Raw genomic sequence first — 17,401 nt, 5'->3', positions numbered from 1 at the left:
GAGGCAACGTCGAAACGAGACGAGCTGTACTTTGGGGCAGGTTTACAAATACGTGGATCAATTCCAGGTTTATCGTTCGGCAGCGGCGATTGGTCGACTCCCGACGGTTCGGTTCTACATATAAAACGTAGTTACGCATACAAATGTGCGCATACATGTGTAGAATCGTATATAAACATATATCATATATACATAATGAACATGGATTCTATAACCCAGGTGTGTGTATACCGCCATAATAATTCAGTCTCGAACATCGCTCTCTCCGCAGTGACCGCAACCTGCAAAGCTGACGAAACACGAGCAAATCAACTGTCGCAGCTATTTTCTGCCTAGTTACGTAAATTAATATTAGAAACGATACTGAAATTATTGTTTCATCGAGACGGATGCGGTGCGCACCGCGATCCTGAGCCTATCAACGTGACAACCATGTTTCGACGGATATTGTGGATTTCAGGTTATGGAAAGGGTAATGATTTGTTGGATATTTGATAATGATTGTTTGGGACAGGATTAAGTGCTATTGAAATGATGTTTCATTCAATTGATTACATAATCGATTACAATAAGATCGTTTTTGCATTTGGTATTTGTTATAATTAGTTCAGATACTTTTATCTAAAGGTATGTATATTGTTTTAAATATATATTTTCATTTCGAATAAGAATCTACTCTATTTTAGGCAATTTAAATATATTAATTAAATTAATTTTTTATTTACTTAATATTCAAACATCTTGTTTATTTTGAATATTGTATATATAATCAAAATCATACAAAAAAATTGTTGGTTATATGTAAAAAAAGAATGTTTGATTAATAGTATATTTGAGTTTACAAATTCGATATTTCAATCTTATATTTCTCATGTGTTAGATGATAAAAGATTCGAAGCGATATGTTATTTGTTAAACGATTAGTTCAACCAGTTATGTTATTTTAAATTGTCAACTAAGTCTTTCTCCCTAAAACATAACATCCAAAATAGCTACCACCTACAATTCTGTCAGTTTGATAAATGCGTCCTTGCTTATTATAGAACCGAAAATTCGAAATAAGAAACGGAATAGAAGTGTAATGGAATTACGCTGAAGAGTTATACAAAAACAAAATTTTATAAATTGCTATTTTTTTTTATCATGATAATCCATTTTAGTTAATTGATAGATTTCTTTTCAAAATTTAAATATTGGTATAATTTAGCAAAAAATATTGATAAATTTTTTACGATAGAGTGTGACAAATTCATTGATCAAATAATTTTTGTTTTAAAGAATATTTCATCACCTGATTGACAATTTTAACTTATACGATAGATTTAGTATGTTACACATAAAACAGTTTAGATAACGTTACGTCAATATTAAAAGTATAACGAACTATATTTATCGTAGATAATATTACTTTTAATACCGATATATCTGCGGTATTAGCGAATCAATCATCGAACACGTCATTAATCTTCTTTGGGAATTAAAAACACTATATTTTATGACGCCAATCGAATACTTTGATAAATATATTCTCTCTTCGGCGAATTATTTTATTATCGACAGTATTTAAAATAAGTAATTATATAAAAAATATATAATTTAAATACGATGAACAAGTTTAAAATTAAAATTATAAAATAAATTATCTATTATTTAAAAAAAATTTTTTGGAATCAAATTCAATATTTTCTATTCTAAATTGTTAATTATAAAAAAATTTAAAAAAAATTCAGTTCGAGAAATCCAATATTTGATATTTAAATTTTCAAAGGAAAATACAATCTCAGAAAAAATAAATGAAATTAAATAAAAAATAAAACTTCTCTTGAATAAATAATCTAATTTCTTCTAAAGAATTATTCCATTAATAAATCTTCTTAACTCTTCTTTACACTTTCAGCATATCATCAAATAAAAAATCATTTTCCCACATAGACTATATTACATAATAATCACTTTTGGCCAATGTGTGATTGCGATTACAACCTTTAAATTAGAAATTCGCCGCGAACGAGAATTTCACGACCGTTGTATACCACACATGTGTACTACACGCATCGCCGACGGTACTAGCTGTGGCAACGATGGAAAACGGTGATCGCAACAGCGGCACGCAAAGTGAGCCGACAAAGGCGTCTTATCGCGGTTAATTTATATTTCAAAAGGTTACTGGTACCATCGAAAGAACGTAGAAACTCTCTCGGCGCTATTCCACAAGAAATTCTATCTGTTGAAAGATTTATCAATGCATCCAAGATGATTTTGAGAATTTTTCTTATTATTAATTTTTTTCGTCGTAATGTATACAAAATGGCGGACACTGGAACATGTAAGCGCGGGTAATTTGATTTTTATACGAGCGTTCAATAAGTTTATGAAAATTTTACCAAGCAGGTATTTATTATTTTATATTAATTTAATTATTTCATGGTTAATAAAATAATTTTAAAAATTGTTTATAATTTATGAATATGAAATTTTTAGAGAAATTTTTCGTTCAATTTTCTTAATAATTAAATATCGTTCTCTTTAACTGAATAATCTTTCAATATCTAATTAATAAGAAAACTAACAGTTATATCTTCCAGATCCAATCTCGACGTTCAATTCCATCGAACACAAAATATCATGGTGAAACATGTGCAACGTATTAACGTTCTTAGGTTAATCGATCTCGGTGGAAGATCGAGGCAATTAACGCTAGTATCGCCAGTCGATGATGAACATTCGTCATCCGAAGACCGGTTTCTATCGGATGATTCACCATCATGGATTCTATAAAATCCCACCAACAATGTTCCTGTCATGGATTTTCTTTTGCTTTTACCACGTACATGATCTTTTTTTCTTTTTTTTTTTTTATCATTTTTATAAATCCTTATCATGTTTTCTTTTAAAATTCAAACAAAGTAGATATTATCGAATAGCATAGCTTCCAGGAAGGAATGAAAAATGTTTGAAACGGTTCTCCGGATTCTTCGTCGCGGTATTATGTTCGTAATAATTATTCGAAGTCAGACGGCATCTTGGTGGTAATAACTAGGTCCGTAATAGCCATTTGAAATTGAAATAAGATGTAACGATTCGTGGTAATTTTATTTGGCATTTCTATTGAAACGGGATTATATAGAAAAAGATATCGATTTCAGATCGAATTTTATTATTAAATTGCAAATGAAAATTTGATATAATATATAAATAATATTATAAATAATTGAATATTTAATAATAATATTATAATATTTAGAATTTTATATTATATAAATTTTGAATTTATGTTTATTATATAATATATCAGATCAACTTAGGTTAGATTAGGTTAAATTTAACTTATGTTAAACTCAAATAAGATATATAACGAATCGTGATAACTTTATTTATGTCTTGATTGGGAATGAGATTATATAAAAAGAGATATAGATTTCAAATCAATTTTATTATTAAGTTGTAAATGAAAATTAAAATTGACATGATATTTGGAATGTTATGTATTATAAATTTTGAGTTTATGTTTATCATATGATTAAGTTTAGGTTATGTTCTTATAATTTAATCAAGTTAAGTTATTGTTTCCTTATTAGATTAGATTATTACTTTTTTTATTAGATTATTATTATTTTATTATATTATTAAATATCTTATATTTAGCTTTAAGTCTCGAAGTCTCGAAATTTGACTGTAAAATACTCATTATTAGTAACGTAGCGATCCACGCTCCGCCATTTTCTCAATCAACAATCGAGATCAACCTCGAAGCCTTCTCTAACCTCAAACATCGATCAATTCTCGTCAACGTTCCCGCAAAAGGGAACGCAACGCGTGGCACGACTTTTACAAAGTAGGGATAAGTTCACCACACGCGGATACACTCTCCACCACGACACTATTCAATTTCTCATTCAGGATATCATGCATCATCTTTTGAGCTTAAAAATTATCTCTTCGATCTTCCAGGATTTCCGTGGCATGGCGTCTTGCACAATCTTCTCGAATCGTCATAAATCATGTCGACGGATTGCGTGGGCGGCTATGGAACACGCTCTAACCCCCTTCCAAGTGATGCATAGTAACATTTTACAGGATTTTTACACACCGTCACAATTCATCCGTTAATGACACCGACACTGGTAAAAGTATAATAATAATAATAATAATTATTATTATCTTTTTATTCTTTCTTTTTCCTTTTTTTCGAGCGGAAATTAATCAAGCGTGAAAATATATTGAACCGTTATGGTTTTATACGATTTAATTTATGCGTTGACAAGTAAATTATTCTTTGTAGAAATTGCATTTAAAATGTATTTTGTAATTTATCTTTGTAATTTTTTTGAATTTTTTTTTTTTTTTTTTATTAATTTCGAAAAACCTTTTACCATTAAAACCTTTGTAATTTATATAGCTTTTTATTGCAAGATTTTTTTTTTTTTTAGTATTACTTCTCACTTTCTTTTTGATATTTAATGCAATGTGTAATTTATAAATATTATAGTCGTGAAATTAAATTTAGCTTGACAATTTATTTATTTATCTTTTTAACTTTTTAATTGGTCAGATGAGCCTCTTTTGAAAGAGTGTCAATCAAGCTTTAAATTTGAAAATATCCAATCGTCAATTAAATAAGAATTAACTCTAATTCAAAATAAACATAATTTTAACTGTATAACACGAAATCAAAGATTCGCGAATTTTTAACATTCAACGCAATCAAAGAAATACGACTATGTAATTATATTGGTGGAAATATAACGAAAATGTAACGAGAGTACAAAAAAAAAGGCGAACTCACTCATTATGTACACGCAATCTGGCATTCCGTGTGTCGAACGTATAAAGAGCGCCTCTTAAAAGTGTGTTCAGTATGGACGAAAAATCTGCTTGATAAAATGGACTTACCTGAAACAAAGGAAAAAAAAAAAAAAAAAATTTAAAAATATTACTGAAATATATATATATTTATTTATCACATATATGTTCTTCCCTTAGTGCAACTTTTTCGATTATTAATCAAATAAAAAAATTATAATTAATGTCATAGTTCAATGCAGATATATTGCATCGCCGATGAACGAAATTCCTATGTCTCAGCTACGAGGGAACTTAATGAAAGAAAGCATCAACTCTATGCGGACGTAGCACACGCCTTTTCGTTATTTCTCATAATCGCCCACGCTTGGCCGCTCGCCAGCCAAGAGACCCTGGTTTCCCGAGAATCGAAAATAATCACGTCTTCCTCCTCCGCCTTTTCCTCTTCCTTTCGTACGCGTGAATCGTCCGAGGAAAGCGGGAAAGCTAATTTAATTAACGATCCATTTCGCCACTCTCTGTCTTCGAATTATTTTACGCCTTTGAAATAATTAAATTTACGACGAGAAAGTACGCTTCTATCTGTGAACGATAGTATTTTAAGAAGAAGTGACAGAATTGATCGTAAAAATGATTGGATCCGTAGATCACGGGTTTACTTTGGAATTAGTAAACGAAGTCAAATTGATTAATTCAATTTTTTGTATTTGCAATTGAATTACATAATCTCGAAATTAAAATATTCATTCTGTTTAAAAATAAATATACGTCTGAATATTTTTTAAAATTAACAAGTATGTGAATATATATGATTTATGGTTAGATATTATCCTTTCTTATTAGTTTTTTCAATATGTGATAACAGTCAACAGGAAATGAAACAGGAAAGAAAAAAACGAAGATCTTATCGTACCGTGAAACGTATCGTAATATACGATCATAAATGCTTATTATCTAGTAAAAAACATACGAGGGATAAGAACGGTCAATTACATGAAACTATAATTAACATATTAATGAATCGATTCGAACTTAATAATATATTTATTCTGATACAAAATGTCAATATATTCATATAGGATATCTTTGCAGAGTTGATTCTGCAAAGCCCAAAATAAACGCAACAGTTGATATACAAAAATATCATTTAAGACGTATTTATTAAGCAATTTAAATTTACATCAAATGAGACGAAACAAAAATGGTATCGTCAATCAAAGATCATATCAATATCATTTTAATCTTTAATTTCTTTAAGAAATTACAAATTACAAATTAAATTGATAAATCATTAAATAACTATTCTTTTTATATTGTAAAGTATACCATAATAATTCATAAATTCATTTAATCTAGTTAAGATCAATGATAAATTTCATTCCAAACATGCTTGTCTATCAATCAATCTATCTCTAAAAATTTTCCATCGACGACACTAACTAAATTTGGTGCGCACAATGTATCTGCACATGTATCAACAGACGTGCCCCGCGATGCAAATTTGCATCTGGTTGCGCAACCGCGCTCTCGGACATGGTCGCAAAAATACAGTCATACTATATCGATCGATGTGTAATCGATGAATCTAATAATGGCCTGAGCCGCTATTATTCAAGATCGACGCTTGTGCAGCACGCGGTCAAAATCCACTCGTGAAATCAACACGGTTGAGAAAAGATATATATTCCCCTTTACAAACTGGCGAAACGTTTCGTTGGTGGTAGGCGGCCGAGCGTGGGTCTCGGTGGCCTCTCTACCGCGATTTAAATATTTAACTCCGCTTAAACGTGAGCGAGAGCCAACCGTTACTCGCGCGAGCGATAATTTTCATCCGCGGGTAAAACTCGCTTGGGAAAATCGACCGACCGCGTGAATCATCCTCCCACCTGATTTCCAATCTAGCTGATGAGAACCAATGGGAAAATTTCATTGGCACTCTTGGTTTTGCATTTGTTAGGTTAGGTAATACTAGTTCTCTGCCTATTTAATTGGAATCTTATTTTTTTATTTGTGTAGTGATTAGATAATCATTTACCTTGTTATTATTATATTATCGTTACGAGCAGTAATAGATAAAGTGTGCGAAGCCAAATTTGTAATACTACTGGCCTACTGGCTGTAAATTAAGAAGTAAGAAAAGAAGATCACATTTCCAATTTTCGACGATAACGAGGAGTCAAAAATCATACGTCATAACTGAAAGTAAAAATGTATGTAAACGGTTTGAAAAGCGAAAATGCACAGATACATTGCAAACATACATAAATTGAATTGAACTGATATAAAATAAAGATGTTACGTTCGAAGATAAATTTTACGATTGAAAATAATCGTATTATTATTTAAAGTATATATTATATATATTTAATAATAAAAATTACGTGAAATTGTCACGTGACTCGTAAATCTACACTTCGGGAGAAATCGGAAAAATTCGGATAGGATCGGTTGGAATCTCGAAGTACATGGTTGATGATTTCGTGTCAATTCGGCAATAATTGAATGCAGTAGTCTCTATAATATTAATTTTATTATAAAGTAAGTGATGAAATATTTAGAAAACAAATTAAATCGCTTCTACGTAATATTATATTAATTTTAATTCATAATTTATTTTTCTTGAAATATTTTACAGATTAAATTTTTCAATATTCAATCTTTAAATAACCTATATCATTTAAAGTGAGTTAAGAAAATTTACTTTAAGATTCAATATACAATTAGAAGTAATTTTGTTCGCATAGAATAATAGAAATATACATTTAAACTTTGCAGAGATTATCTAACGGAAGAAGACTAGCAATTGTCACAAAGTATAATTCATCTACCCACAATTACTTGAGTTTAAATGGATTGTTCTCTCTAGGGATGAATTATGTTCCTCATTAAAACGCCTGTTGAAAAGATTATATAAAATCAAGTTGGAAAGGTAAAATACTAATATTTTTTTCTCGAAATCTTTTAAAAAATAAGATCTTGTAAACAAAACAAGTACAATTGAAATAATTTTAATTTTATGATACATTTATAATGCCTTCATTTACATACACATGGTTCTCTCTAATATGTTTTATACGATAAAATTTAAGTGATTTGACCTTATAACAAGAATAAATTATTAATGCTTCCCATTTAAAATAGGGAATCGCAGTAATTTAACCTGAAGCTTGTACATCTAATATTGTATATATCTTAAATTTCAACCTTTCTATTGTCGATAATTGCTGATGTATTATTCATTTGTTCCAATCTCGCGCCGGTATTAACGAGCGAACTATCGACAAAGTGGGCATTAAATATGTAAAGCTTTTCAACTTTAACAAAATATAAAAGTTGTAAATTATTTCACTGCATTTTTAACCATGAGATAAAATGAACAATTTTATAATTTTGTTGCAAGATTTTATAATCAGATTTAATGATACAATTTTATAATTAAATATGATCTATTAAAATGAAACTATAATTCTAACAACTTGATTATTAATTTTAATAAAAAAAAAATTTTCTCTGTAAAAATTTTTAAAATAATCTAAAATACATTTTTACAAAAAAATATATATATTTTTGCGAGATAAGCGACATAAGATGAATGTCTATAAATTTTAACGAATGATTTTCAATATCCTTGCAATTGATCTCGGACAGTTTAAAATTAATGCGTGCTAACAACCCTGAGCCCTACTACTAAAATTTGTAATTTTGCCAATAGCTTACGTGACAGCTTAGACTTCTTCGAATCAAATAGACGCCTTGAAACGTTCTGTCCTTTGAGCTATTTTAAATAAACAATTCTATATTTTGCATTTCATTTCCTATAAAGTATTTTTCCATTCTTAGATATTAACAGAACATGTAAAAATTTTTCCTATTATTTTCATCATTTCACAATTAAAAAATAATAATCTTTTCCAATTTTCGAAATTTCGAGATGCAATATTCTATGTTAAATTGAAAATTTCTCTATATATTCTTATTTTCGTCATAATTAGAGATAGAATATTCCAAGATATATGATAAATTGAAAATTTTCTATCTTTTATCCTTGAAATTTCGAAACGAAAAACAAACATCTCTCGATGGCTTCGTTAGCCATCGGAAGCTGAGTCGAGGGCCGGAAACGAGATAATCGAAATTGCACGCGCGCCAAGAACCTCTTGGATTGGGACTTTGCGTAGAAAGCGAAATGCGCTCGAATCTCGACGCATCCGGTCTCGAGCCACTTGCCAAAATCCCCACCATTGTGGAAACTTCATTCATGACTCGTCCCGTGTGCAGGTGTGCTCGTTTATTAAGTCACCGGAGAGGGGAAACGTAACGCGCAAAAATATCAGCCTTTGATCTTACAAAAGGAAAATGCAATCCACCGTTCTTCTTATTATTTTGAACTAACCCTATCTTAATGCTTTAAACTATTATGTCGATTCACGTGATTCATCATGAAAAAAAAAATAAGTAAATAAAGATAAACATATTCAAAAATAAAAAACACTATATACATATATTAAAATATACAAAAACTAATAACATAAAACATAATATACATAAACTAATAACATAAGTATATAAGATTGTGAATAATTAATATATGCATAATTATTACAAAGAATTTTAATCAACTTTGATATTATTTGATATTCATCAAATTCATTCTGTTAAAATATACAAATAAACTAATAACATAAGCATATAAGATTGGGTGAATAATTAATATAATGCATAATTATTACAAAGAATTTTAATCAACTTTGGCATTACTTGATATTCATCAAGTTCATACGAACACTTTATAAATGCATTCCATATTTGAATACAAACTTTTAATTAGCTGCAACTTTCATGATAAACCTTGCCCGCCTAGAACAAGATCAAAAAAAAAAAAAAAGAAAAGAGGATAGAACAGAGCAGAAATATACGCAGGGTAAAAAAAGGAGGAGCAGTAATGTGGCTTCGCTATTCGAAACCTAGCATTCCCAAAAACGTTCTCGAGGCTTTCCTATCTAAAGAGGGAAAAAGATCACCGCTAGAGGTCGTGGTTGAGTTCCGAGGAAAGATTCGAGGTGGTACAACGAAGCGGCGGTAGAATCCATGGGCGTGCTTCGACCATTTTCTTCGCGTGAAACTGCACGAACGGCCGCAAACCATCTCTCTCCCTCGAGGAGCACTCGACTATTTTAACCGTGAAATAACTCAGTCGAGGAGGGTTCGGTCGGGGAGGGAGTGGAAGAGGAAGAAAAAGAGGGATCGTGGGGACGGTGAGGGGAGGGATGCGGCATGATATGTGGGTCCTAAAGATAGAGCACCCGAAACAACCATAAACCTTTTTATTCCACTTGCCCTGGCCCCGACGATCCTTCTATCTGTCTCTCGTTCGCCGCTTAAGTGTACACGTGGGTTACATTTTTTTTTTTTTTTAATTTGAAAAATAATTTTTCCAGGGATGGAAATAAGGATATTGTTGTTTTTAATTCTTTCGATTGAATATTCTTTCATTTCATTTTGTGCAGACTTGAGGGGGAAAAATTTAAAGGTGAATACAAATTATGAAATACAATTAAAAGTATCAAAATAAATACAATTAAAAGTATTGGTATTGGTATTTGAGAAGTGAAAACGAATTTCTGTCTGAATTTGTGACAAAATGTAAAAAAAAAAAAGGAAAGGAATTTAAAAATTTAATTAAGCTTCAAAAAAGAATCTGAACATCCTGAGACAATTTATAATGTAAAATAATTTTCTGATTCTCGTTTTATGGATAATCAATTCTTCATTGCTTTTCCTTTTCTTTCTGAATTTTATTTTTAACATTAGAGGATAGAGACAGAGTACAGATAATTATGGACTGTTTTAACCTGTTAACTAGGTCGTTTCTTAAGTGGAAAATCCCTTTTTAACGGTGCATTAAAGAATTATAAAGAAGGATTAATTTGTCTTGGCCATTGCAAATATGGATTCGAGAATGTATTTTTAATTTGGATATAACGACATGATGAGAGGATTCGGCGAGATCTCTGAGATATTGAATCGGTGAGTTTAACGTGGAATACGACGATTTACATCGGGGTTTATTCCCTCCACAGATTCGTTAATATTTGAAATTACGATTTTCCTTTGCGTTTTATAATTTCGAAGGATTGAAACGGAAGAAGAAAATTTAGAATAACAATGCCAATGTTACGGTAAAATCTATATATGAATAGCTATTTATTACAATGATATATTACTTTAAAAAAAAAAAATGAAATAATCTATATTAATATTCAAAATCGATGCAATAAAAATAGCATATTTTTGCAAAAATAAAAAAAAATTTCTCTTTGCACGTGTTATAATAATATTTTTTTAAATTTAAAATAAATAATAATAGATGAAGAAACTGTATACGTGTTTTTTACAAAATGATAAAATTTCCAAAATAAAAAAATTGAATCGTGAACTTAATTTGCATTTTACTGCATCTCCATCAGTATAATATAATGAAATCTCCAACTTGAGAGAAACGTATCTAGTGTGAAGGATAATAAAAAAAAGTGAAAAAATGTAAAAAAAGAAAAAAAAAAAGAAAGAAAGAAAGAAAGAAAGAAAGAAGAAAAAATCCTCTTTTTAGAAACAGAATACATACCCGCATCGTATCAAAAGACTGAAATAACCAAGAGAAAAGATTATATAGACTAAAATAACCGAGAGAAAAGATTATATAGTTTCAAAGAAAGATTCGTGTACAAAAGAGCATAAAATAAAAGCCATTAGCAACAGCTCGCTAAAATTACGAGATAAAAATCCATGCCCACGTAACTCATTGTTGCTTTCTTCTAAAAGAAACAAGAACAATAAGATTTCACCTCCGATAACCGACCTATTTCCACGTTTAAAATTAATGATTCTATACTTGCATTATGAACACACCATTTCGCGGTTATGGAATACCATATTTCAGAGGTTAAGTGGAAAAATGTCACTGGATGATGTCTCTCTCTCTTCTTTTGCGGAATTAATTTATTAACAATTTACTTGTTAAAATTAGTTTTATTATTAAACAGATTTCAATCGTCGTAAATTTATGTTCTGTTTTTAGGGATTGGATAATTATTTTTTTTTTTTTAATATCTTCTTCGAGATAATAATTGTAATTCTTCTGGATCCAATTGACCATAAACTTTTAAAAGTATAAAATTTTACTTTTGAATTTTTCCTAATCAATTCTTATTTTGAATCGAATAACAACGAAATAAAAATATATAAACGTCAAATTTCAACATTTTTCGAAGTTTAGAATATTGAATAAGATATTTAAAGTGAAAATATTAGGAGTTTTATTCCATAAAATATTAAAAAAAAAAAAAATTGATGTTCGATAATAAAATGTATTTCATATCGAAAGTATCGAGTTAGAAGTATATTATACTCGAATTTCATTGAAAACGACGCTTGATGTATGAAAAAAGAAAATTTCTTAAAACAATTTTGGACGGTTTTCAAATCCATTCAAACTATCGTTAAAATTATCAGGATCGTGGAAACAGGACTGAATATTATCAAGGTTCAGATCTTAAAGAGACGAAGGGTCGTTTTTGCCCCGTTTTCCACTTCGATATTTTGCTGAGTTGGCTTAATGCGTTTCGCATGAATCAGCTGATTCTTCGAACGGGCGATGATTTACGAAGCGACCGTTCGAAAATTGGTCAAACACGGTCCCACTCCTTATATTGGCCGTTTGAGATTCTATCTCCAAACTTTGTTTCCCTCTTTAAATTTTCTCTTACAAGGTAACACTTTCTCGTATGAAATAAATTAGTTCGATAAAAAAAAAGTAAAAATTGTGAGAAAGTTTATTCCTAATTTTCGGATTAAATTTTGTCGAACGAATGTTTAAGATATTGCAAAAGATTTCATAAAGTTTTAAATCTATTATTAATTATGCATTATGCAAGTAAATTCAAATAAATCATCTTTATGAAATAAGAGATTTCATTGGTTTAATTTTAAATCCATTTCATTCAATATAATCAAATAATTAAATTATTTTAAATTATTGGAAAAATATCTATAAAACGTTCAAGTTTCTATTTATTTTTTCTTTAATTCGATGAATTATATTAGGTAAAAAAAAAAAAAAAAAAAAAAAAAAAGAAGATTAAAGTAGAAAAAAATGATCGTGAAATACACGATATTGGATAACACAGGTGAAGCTAAAATCCGTTAACGAGCAAAGAATGTTTAACTACTTAGGTAAACAGTGTCATTAAGAAAGCAAGACGATTAACCTTTTCGAGAACGGTTCTGCTCGAACGAAAAAGGAGGGAAATGGTACTCGCCTCGTTGACCTATAATTAAACCTCTTCGCGGCTGAACAACGTTTTCGGTTCGTTTGACGAGAGATGATCTCGTTGAAACTAACGTGCACGTCATGAATATCGAAATATATATATATATATATATATATATATATTTATAAATGTAAACACGATAGGTAGAAAAATCTTTTATGCGCCATAAAAATTATTTTATTTTGATAATGAACAATAAGCGGAATCGGTCTTCGTATCTTTATGAAACTACCTGCTTGATAAAATAAAATATTCGACGAGAAATTATACACGTGTGGATTAATTACTATATTATACAATTTTCTAAAATATCTCCACATTTGAAAAATGAAGAGAAATATTTTAGATAAGCAAGAATGATAAATTACTTTTAAATGACCTTAATGACCCTTCATTTGTGAATGGCACTTGAAATATTCTCACTTTGTTGCAGTTAGTCACGAAATGCATATCTATTTTTGAAAAATGTTTATTATTTTGTCCCACAGTAATTAAAAAGGAGGAAATTTACAAAAGTTTGAACAAAATTGGATAATTATTATCGAAGCGAAAAATGGAAAGTTGAAAATAATCCAAGTTAAAAATAGTCGATAGCTATGTTTGTTTAAACGACTCTTGTGCTCTCCCCCTTCGATCGTTCGATGGTAGATGAACCAACCAACTCCGGAAATTACGAATAAATTGTTATTAGCTTAAACGACAGAACACGATACTTTGTTGCTGACTTTTCGAGGGTTGCAATTTTTTTTTTTAAACCTGTTTACTGTGGGTCAATGGACTGTGGGATAGGTAAAAGTGTTTTAATCGAATGGATGAATGGACGCATATAAGTTACAAGTATATGATGAATTTGCGATATAATGATCAAACTGACAAGAAAATTACGCGTGTAGCAACAAAATTCTAATAAACTGTATAATTTAGTGTAATTTACTACGTAATTTTTTCGATGTAAATGTTGGTATATCGACGTGATTACTGTCATAAAGAACCTTGGTTTCATTTTTAAAGTTATATCTTAAATCATCAGAATCGAGTTTGGTCAGAAATAATCTTTTTTCTGTTTTTTAATGATAAATAAATTACATTACATTTCACATTTTTATATTCAGAAATAATTTCTTTACTGTAAAAATATTCAAAATATGAAATATAAAGCTAGACTGAAATAATTTACTTTTTTTTCTCTTTTAAAATTTCTCTCGGATAAGTGTTATTGTGAAACGATGGTATCGATACGCATAAATATATGAATATTATCTTATGTTTTCCTTGAAATCTGAAGTTTGATACGATGCATTTCTCTCTATTGCGAAAAGCAAGTCTATGTTTTAGAAGTCCTACTATATGTGTAACAGCTCACGAGATGTTCCATCAACTTCACTATACATAGAACCGTGCGCAAACATTGACTCTGGTTTATGTGGACATGGCATAAGATACTCATCTCTCCCTTCCACGATTCCACAATTTCCACTTTACCTCTCCCCTAACCACAGAAACGTAAAGAAACGTCAAAGCTAAAGAAAACGTTGCTCGAGAGTTAAAACATCCCTCTGGTCGATGATAAAATGAAAAGGATGGAGAAAAATGAGGTGGCACGAATAAGAAACGTAAACGCGGCCGAATGACACGTGCCCGAACAGTCATTATTCCATCAACGTGCCGGTCCGTCGATGAGTGCACACGTGTTTACGCATCATTACGCGCATGCGCAGACGGATGACGCGAACCAAAGTGGCTGCTCTCTGCCGCGCGCGGGAAACGTCCATGACGAAAGCAGATTGGACAGGAAAATAAAACGGACTTGTTCGCTTGCCTTCTGTATATTTTCTCGCCACGAAATTTATACCCATTAATACTCACACTTATCACCGAAATAGTTTTAAGAATATACAGTAAAAGTTGGATAACTGTTCAAAAACTACTACGAAACTCAAACTCAACACTTATGGAATAGTAGAAATCCGTTTTTTTCCTTCTACATGACTCGACTAGAATTTGAAATTACCTGTTTACAATGCTATTTATTCGTTATTTAAGTTCATAGTTCAAGACAGGCCAGAAACGTATATAGTATAACCGTCAAAGGCATGAAATTTTATATTTCATTTCGTCTTTGTCGATAACGTAGAGTGTGACAGTTAGTAAGAGACGAAGAAAGATCGAGAAGCAAAGCTCGTTTGAAGAAATTTATGTTGTATTGTTTCGGTGTGACATTATTCCCTTCACTGAATCCAACAAAGATTTCCTTCTAGTGGTAGAAATGATTCTCGAACACGTTAATATTTTAAACATAGAAAAGAATGGTGAGTGAAAGAGAAAGAAAATTAAACGTATCGTTCGTTTCGTGATGTGTATCAAATGGTGAGGTTAGGTAGCGAATACTTAAGCTGTAGATCGTTCGATGCAGTTATCCAACTTTTGCTAGTGATTTATCATATAGATATTATTATATGGATGATTCTCTTATTCATGGACTCAAAAGGAATGCCGTTACTTAAACATTGTAGCGATAATCTCTTGTTTATACATAGTTTATAACTTCTGTGAACATTACAAATACAGTTGTCTGCGCTAATCGTTGTCATCGATCAATCGATGAGAGAACAGCGATTTTAACTTCTTCAGACAAATCGCTATATACAAAAAAAAGTTATCGCATATAGGAAGTATTTCTTTTGAAGTTCTCTTATATAATTTAATATTATTTATTCACTATATTTTGAAAATATAAATATAACATGATAAATTGTGGAAAGAATATACTAAGAACTTTAATCTAGTGAAAAATTAATTAAGGAAGAAAATGAACAAAAAAAAAAAAATTGATCTCCTGAAATTCATTAATACAACGTCCCTACTAGCAAGCAACTACATAACAAATGAAAATTGCATTCATCAAGGAAACACTCATATGTATGCTCATTAGTCGTGTATAGTCACGGTCATTATAATTACAGTGTCATAAACTTATCATACGATTGTGATTACGGTAATAAAAAATCAAGCAGCATCAAAGTATTTTTCATTTTATATCCTTTTTTTCTTGCAATTAAAATTAACATTGTAATTGATGTATTGTATTCCACATCATGGATATTTATAAGATGTATTAAAGATTATCAGAAATAACAATATATATATATATATATATATATATATATATATATATGTATATATAATCCTCAATGTATAATCCTCAATATTTAATCATTCTAATAATCCAAATAATCAATAATTACACAAATGCAAAAAGTTATTAAAAGTTATTAAACTTATAAATATATTATTAATACAATAAATTTATAATATAACGTTACAATCAAAATATTATTAAATTAAAAAAAAAAAATAAATAAGAACTAAAAAGAATTAAATATCAATAATACATTTACAATTTTTCAGCTTCAAAATCGATGTCACGATTTCTATTTTTCAACATGATCGTTCAGAAATTTATAATTCATCGTTCAAACCAATTCGTTTATCGCTTTACCTTCAAAACTCAACCTTCTAAACGGATATAAATCCCCAGAACGATTAACTTCGAATTCGTTTGATCGTTAGAAGTACGGTGAACGTGAGCATAGATTTCCGGTGAAGAGAAGCGATCTGTGCCCGACAGCCAGTTACAGAGGTGCACGCAAGAAGGTGCAACGCAAGCACATCTCGCATCTGTCGTAGAGCATCCATGATGGAGGGGAAACGAGCCACCTCCAACCTTCCAGGTATCGTTTCTTTCACCGGGTGAGGTAGAAACAGGTACAGACGGAAAGCGGACAACAGCTCGGAAGCTGTTAACCCATTCGAAGCTGATATCTTATTACGTGCCAAGAAAAGATATATTTATCTATTTGTTTATTTTAATTTTAATTTTATTCTTAATTTTATCGTGACTTTTCTCATATTTATTCCGTTACGATACGTTCATGAATAAAAATTAAAAATTTTTACATCTTCAAAAATCTTTTTCTTTCTTATATAGCTTTATCACTTTATTATCTATATTTTTATTCTTTAAAATTTTTCGAAAAATTAATCGTAACGATTAATAATTAATAATTTGGCAGATTGGAACTAGAAATTTTTTTGAAATTGAATTTTTTGATCTTCGAAAAAAGATCATCGATTTTAAAAAAATACAAAAGTATACAAAAATATCGATCACGGCTTATTTATTAAATCATAAGCAAAGATATATCTTCACTCTATCTCCACTTCATCGTTAAATTGCTCGTCAATTTAACCAATAAATTTCACATTTCTGT

At 29.9% G+C, this 17,401-nt stretch overlaps 1 protein-coding gene and 1 long non-coding RNA gene across 13 annotated transcripts in view; one reads left to right on the top strand and one right to left on the bottom strand.

The window, feature by feature from the left end:
• The window catches only part of LOC122713346 (protein scalloped), a 179,095-nt gene that overhangs the window by 128,824 nt on the left and 32,870 nt on the right, over window positions 1-17,401 (bottom strand). For 5 of the 11 annotated variants that reach the window (XM_043933768.1, XM_043933718.1, XM_043933759.1 and 2 more), the window contains exon 2: window positions 4,787-4,893. The exons of the other annotated variants lie outside the window; for them this stretch is intronic. In XM_043933768.1, the coding sequence (XP_043789703.1) occupies window positions 4,787-4,811 (25 nt within the window). In that variant the 5' untranslated portion in view covers window positions 4,812-4,893. The remainder of the gene's footprint in view (window positions 1-4,786; window positions 4,894-17,401) is intronic. 11 annotated transcript variants of the gene reach the window in all.
• Window positions 6,186-8,123, top strand: LOC122713838. 2 transcript variants are annotated; one of them, XR_006346533.1, is made up of 4 exons: window positions 6,186-6,765; window positions 6,870-7,341; window positions 7,439-7,485; window positions 7,579-8,123. It is a non-coding gene; the product is annotated as an uncharacterized LOC122713838 (long non-coding RNA). The 2 variants fall into 2 exon arrangements; XR_006346532.1 differs by having other exon boundaries at window positions 6,186-7,341.

This window comes from Apis laboriosa, unplaced genomic scaffold (genome assembly GCF_014066325.1).
Source record: "Apis laboriosa isolate Shangri-la unplaced genomic scaffold, ASM1406632v1 scaffold112_cov148, whole genome shotgun sequence".
Lineage (NCBI taxonomy): Eukaryota > Metazoa > Arthropoda > Insecta > Hymenoptera > Apidae > Apis > Apis laboriosa.
This window is presented reverse-complemented; position numbering and strand designations above follow the sequence as displayed.